At 47.2% G+C, this 5,918-nt stretch overlaps 1 protein-coding gene across 1 annotated transcript; it reads left to right on the forward strand.

The window, feature by feature from the left end:
- Window positions 1,585-3,205, forward strand: LOC109824275. The gene is made up of 4 exons (XM_020390840.1): window positions 1,585-1,627; window positions 1,707-2,081; window positions 2,161-2,316; window positions 2,393-3,205. The coding sequence occupies exons 2-4, from the start codon at window positions 1,763-1,765 to the stop codon at window positions 3,139-3,141; spliced, it is 1,224 nt and encodes a 407-aa protein (XP_020246429.1). The 5' UTR covers window positions 1,585-1,627; window positions 1,707-1,762; the 3' UTR covers window positions 3,142-3,205.

The following is a 5,918-nucleotide window of genomic DNA, read 5'->3' on the forward strand; positions in this document are numbered from 1 at the left end:
CGTAGAAAAAGACACCAGAGTTCGATTCTGGGGTATCCTATCCTGAAACCTAAGCAGGGATAAGTCTGCTCCTAACCCGCGTTGCCCGTTAGTTCTTAACCGTTAAAAAGAACACTCGTCCGCATATTCAATATTGTGGCAGGTTGTTATTATTAACACCAAAATCCGTGCCTCACACGCATGGGGAATTCCATCCTAAATCCTAAGAAAGGATATGCCGACGCCTAACACGCGTCGCCGGTTTAATCTTTTTCCGAAGAAAAAGACACCAGAGTTCGATTCTGGGGAATTTTATCCCGAAGCCTAAGTAGGGATAAGTCAGCGTCTAAAACACGTTGCTGGGTAGCCTATTCCCGTAACAATGGCGAAGTCTACGTATTCGAAGTCGTAGCATCAAGTCTAAGGGATTTCATTCCTTTAGCACAACGTTACATGCGGAACGGATTCCGATAATTCGCAGGCTAGCCCGACTCAAACGGTAGTCGGTAAAGGCTTATCAAACCCGTTGAAGGCTGGGGGTTAGCCAAAAATCCTAAAGTCAACACCTAACACGTGTCGCCGGGTAGCCTATTCCCGTAACAATGGCGAAGTCTATGTATTCGACATCATAACACAAAGCCTAAGGGAGTTTACTCCCTTAGCAAAACGTTACATGCGGAACGGATTTCAACAATCCGCATGCTAGCCCGACTCAAACGGAGGTCGGTAAAAGCTAATCAAACCCGTTGAAGGCTGAGGGTTTGCCAAAAATCATGTGAGTATTATGGTCAATCATTTCAAACGGAATGACGAATCATAATAAAGATAAGGATAAAAACCAGTTTCACTAAGAGAATCAAATGTCAAAGTTTTCAGCAAATAAAATCATACATCAAGCCCATGGCTAAGGATCTGCTGACTAAACTTAGACAGCTTCTCATCATAAGCTTGCCTAAGCTCATCCTGCAACTCGGCTCTGATGGACTCTTCATTGGCGGCTAAAGTCTTCACCGCAACTTCCTCTGTCTCGACCAGCTGCTGCTTCAAGGACTTCAGCTCATCAGATAAAGCAGTGTGTGTTTGCTGATCCTGCAGCTTTGTCATCTGGAGAATACTCAAAGTCTCCTCCTTCTCACGGAGTTCTCGTCGGAGCTGATCTATCTGGGTCTCACAAGAAGCGATGGAAGAATCAAGCTCGTCAAGTGAGGATGATTTAGTAGCAAGGTTAGCCTCAACTCGATCTATTCGGCCCCGCTGCACCTGAATCTCGAGCTCAGCAACCATCCGAGTACTGCGCCATGACTGTAAGCGAGTATCCAACTCAGCAGTAATGAATGAAGAGGCACCTGCATCCCGGAACTCGTGAAACATCTGAAGCTCACGCTCTAAGCAGTCAAGGTCATCGAATATAACTCTCGCCAGATCCGGGTATCCCGCATCCCTTATTAAATTTATTTTAGAATCAAGGAATGGTTTAAACTGGCGAAGGGAAAGTCCGTCGTGGAGGAGTTTGCCAAGCATAACATTCATAAAGGAGAAGAAAGAGCGGACTTCTACACAAATGACGATCTTCTCAGGGTCATTAAACCTCATGTTGATCAGCGCTCCCATGGGGTAGATTCAGGAGGCTTTGCCGACGGGGAGGAAGGTAACATTTTGTTGTACCCACTTTTATTGCTTTAAGATGATTTACCTTCCGGGATCCCTGATCCTGTTTCATAATTCAGGGTTCTTCGAGGAGGGCGAGCTTCCACCAGGTCCGGTATTCTCTGGGGCTGACAACATGGACTGCTTCATGCAGCAGGTGTGCGACGCCCTTCGTGATGGCTCCCTGGGCATTGATCTGAACATCGATCTTGGGCAGGCAGATGGTGTTGATCCCACCGGTTCATTTTCAGATATACCTACATCCGGTGCTGCAGGTGTTGCGACAGAAGGGCCAGACGGGGATGGGGCCTCCCCTATTGCAGATTTCGAAGAGCAGGGATATGTTCCTGCACCGGTCTTCCCGAGACCTGACTCTGGACTGTTAGCCGATATGTTAGCTGAACAAGCTCCCACCGGGACTGTGAGACCACTCTTTGAGAGTGATTCATCCACAGGTATATATCCAATTTCCTCTCTTCTTTGCTTGTCTCAGTCTCCATTTTGACTAATAAAGAAGTGCAACTATATGACCAGGCGCTGTACCTGATTCTGCTATAGCTTCGGGTGTTTTCCCGCCTTCGCCTAATACGACTGACTTGCCCACGAGGGTTGATATACCTTCCATGAGCATTCCTGTCGTTACTTCGGAGCCTGTCGAACCCCAACCCGAGGGGATTTCCGCCGGTATAGGTATACCTCGAATTTCCCTTAGGGTCTTTTCGATTGTATTTAATAGTTTCTTGACCTCCCATACTGCTGCTTGCAGGTTCTCGACCGTCTCTATATGAGCAGGTCCATGCTCTCTTGGCCGATACCAATCCAGATGGGGATGTCTTCCGCACTGACCTCGGCTTCTTTACTGCCTTTTATAACGGCGTGATTGATAAGCTTCTGCACAGAGGGTCTTCTTTTGATCAGTTCAGGCGTTCCTTCTCCCGTCACATGATGATGATGAGGGAAGAGGGATATCCGGATTTGGCCGATTCCTTTACAGCTGATTTCGCTGCCCTGGAGTCAGAGATTCGAGAGTTGAGGGAGTTGAAGGCTGGTGGAGCTCCCTCTTTTGCATCTTCTCAGGTGGAGGATAGGTTGACGCAGTGGCATGAACTGCGATCTTCTGTTGGCAGCGAGCTTCGATCACGTGAGCGCACTGTTGAGCAGCTGATGGCCTCTCTGGCGAGGAAAGACACCAGCAGAGCTGAGTTAGTGAGCTCCTTAGATTCCACTCGTGCAGAGATAGCTAGACTGAAGGAGGCCTTGGAACGCGCCGAAGAATCTGCCGCTACCATTTCTGAGGAACTGGTTGGGTTGGAGCGTTCTCGTGAATGGACACTCGACAGGCTGGGATCAGTGCAGGAGGGGTTGATGAAGCTACGACACGAAGCCGCAGAGGTTCTCAACAGTTCCGAAGATTCTGTCCGAGCTAGCCTGCAGGCGGAGTTCGAGCAGGACTATATGGACAGGCTCTCTGGTTTAGAGTCTCATATTCTTAGCCGTCGGTTGCCTTCGGACTAACGAGCTTTTGTTGTATGCTTTTGACTTGATTTATTAATAGAAAATCCGCATTTGCTTCTTTTGTGTTTTCTCTGTATCTCTTCCGAATGACAGATTTATGGGATTTTTGGCAAACCCCCAGCCATCAACGGGTTTGATATGCCTTTACCGATCACCGTTTGAATCGGGCTAGCATGTGGATTGTCTAGATCCGTTCCACATGTAACGTTGTGCTAAGAGAGTAAACTCTCTGAGGCTTTGTGCTATGATTTTGAATACATAGGCTTTGTCTTTCTCACGGGAATAGACTACCCGGCAACGCGTGTTAGGCGTTGACTTTGGGGTTTTTGGCAAACCCCCAGCCTTCAACGGGTTTGATACGCCTTTACCGATTACCGTTCGAATCGGGCTAGCATGCGGATTGTTGAAATCCGTTCCGCATGTAACGTTATGCTAAAGGAATGAACTCCCTTAGACTTAATTCTACGACTTTGAATACGTAGACTTTGATGTTACGGGAATAGGCTACCCGGCAACCCGTGTTAGGTGTTGACTTATCCCTACTTAGGATTCGGGATAAAATTCCCCATGCACCAAGTGCGCGGATTGGAAGTTGAAAGTTGTGTCAAAATAGGAGAGGAAGAATTTTACATTCTATCTCCCGCTGGAAAAGAAACTTGAGGTGGGATTCCCCACCCCCAGTATCTGGAAGGATGAACTGAGAGTGGGATCTCCACTCCGAGCATCCGGAATGATGAACTGGGAGTGGGATATCCACTCCGAGCATCAGAAAGGATGAACTGGGAGTGGGATTTCCACTCCGAGCATCAGAAAGGATGAACTGGGAGTGGGATTTCCACTCCGAGCATCAGAAAGGATGAACTGGGAGTGGGATATCCACTCCGAGCATCGGAAAGGTCCGAGGAGAGGAAGAATTTTATATTCTATCTCCCGGTGGGAGGATGAACTGGGAGTGGGATCTCCACTCTGAGCATCCGGAATGATGAACTGGGAGTGGGATCTCCACTCCGAGCATCGGAAAGGTCCGAGGAGAGGAAGAATTTTATATTCTATCTCCCGGTGCCGAAGAGGAAGAATTTTATATTCTATCTTCAGCTGGAAAAGAAACTTGAAGTGGGATTCCCCCCCCGAGTATCTTGAAGGATGAACTGGGAGTGGGATCTCCACTCCGAGCATCGGAAAGGTCCGAGGAGAGGAAGAATTTTATATTCTATCTCCCGGTGGAAAAGAAACGAGAGAGGAAGAATTTTATATTCTATCTCCCGTTGCCGAAGAGGAAGAATTTGACCCATGGGCAAACCAGAAATCTTATGCATCTCATGAAGAGCCAAACCCAACTCTCCGTGCCTAGTCAGAAAGGTGTTCGAATCCGGATTATAAAGCTTGCATAAGGCAAAGAAATGCTTCGCACTAACGGGTAAACCATGCATGGTGGCACGAATGGCTGCATAAAGACCGCAAGCATGCAACTCCTCGCTCCATCGACTCAAGACGTACTTCGTCATACGAGCCCACCAAAACCTGTCCAAAGAATGGACCCAACCATAGAATCTGTGGCGCGGTGCAGGCATCTCCCGTCCTAAGTTAGCGAGGCGATTCCTTAAAGTAGAAGCAGTGGCAAGGAACTCGTTACGGGGCGGTGCATCTAGCCCCAGTACTCCAGGACGCAGTCCAACAATATGATTCCTGCTTGAACCAGGAACTGCCTAGTGAGTAATGTAGCCGCAGTGAACGCTCTCATGCTCCTCTGTCAAACGCCACGACATCTCCCGTTTTACAGCCTGACGCCTGAGCTCAGTCAAGGAACGGTGCCGAGGAATCTTCGGTAAATAGAAGAAGCCATTGCCAGTCTTATGAAGCCACTGCTCGGCGTCAATAAATGCTGCATCGGGATCTCTGACAGAATTGCCAAACAAGAAATCAGTCTTCCTGAGAGACTGAACGGAACTAGCATCCTTCACGAGGGGCGCATCTATAATCAGCTGAGGCTTGATGTCCACCTTCCTTCACCACTTGGGCAACCTCTGTCGACGTGCCCGGAACAAACTGGGAAGTAGGTGGAATTGGCGAAAAATCATCAGACGTCGAATAATATTCGTCACGACGTCCGTTCACCGCATGAGGCGAAAAAGCTCCGGAAGGATACTCCACTGAAAACAAGCAATTAAGTGTTTGTTAATTTCAGATATTAAAGGAAATTGAACTCATCTTACAAATCGGTAAGATAGAGTCATTACCTTATAAAGGGTGAGACGATTTGGCCACATTGTGCATTTATAAGATAGGGTATATCGACAATATATCCCTTCCTTATAAAGCATAATGCAGCGTCAAAACGCCCCCTTTATTATGAGATGTGGTTTTGACCAAGTAAAACCCATCTTTAAAGCGTCGATCCTCACCAAGGAGAATCAAGGCTCTTCCTGATTGCCTCACCAAGGAGAACAACGTGGGGTTAAAAGGACCAATTTGCAAATTTTCAGAAAAAAGAGGGTTAATTTGTAAAATTTCTATCTTTAAAGCGTCAATCCTCACCAAGGAGAATCAAGGCTCTTCCCGATTGCCTCACCAAGGAGAACAACGTGGGGTTAAAAGGACCAATTTGCAAATTTTCAGAAAAAAGAGGGTTAATTTGTAAAATTTCTATCTTTAAAGCGTCGATCCTCACCAAGGAGAATCAAGGCTCTTCCCGATTGCCTCACCAAGGAGAACAACGTGGGGGTAAAAGGACCAATTTGCAAATTTTTAGAAAAAAGAGGGAATTTGTAAAATTTCGA

This window comes from Asparagus officinalis, chromosome 9 (assembly GCF_001876935.1).
Source record: "Asparagus officinalis chromosome 9, Aspof.V1, whole genome shotgun sequence".
NCBI lineage: Eukaryota > Viridiplantae > Streptophyta > Magnoliopsida > Asparagales > Asparagaceae > Asparagus > Asparagus officinalis.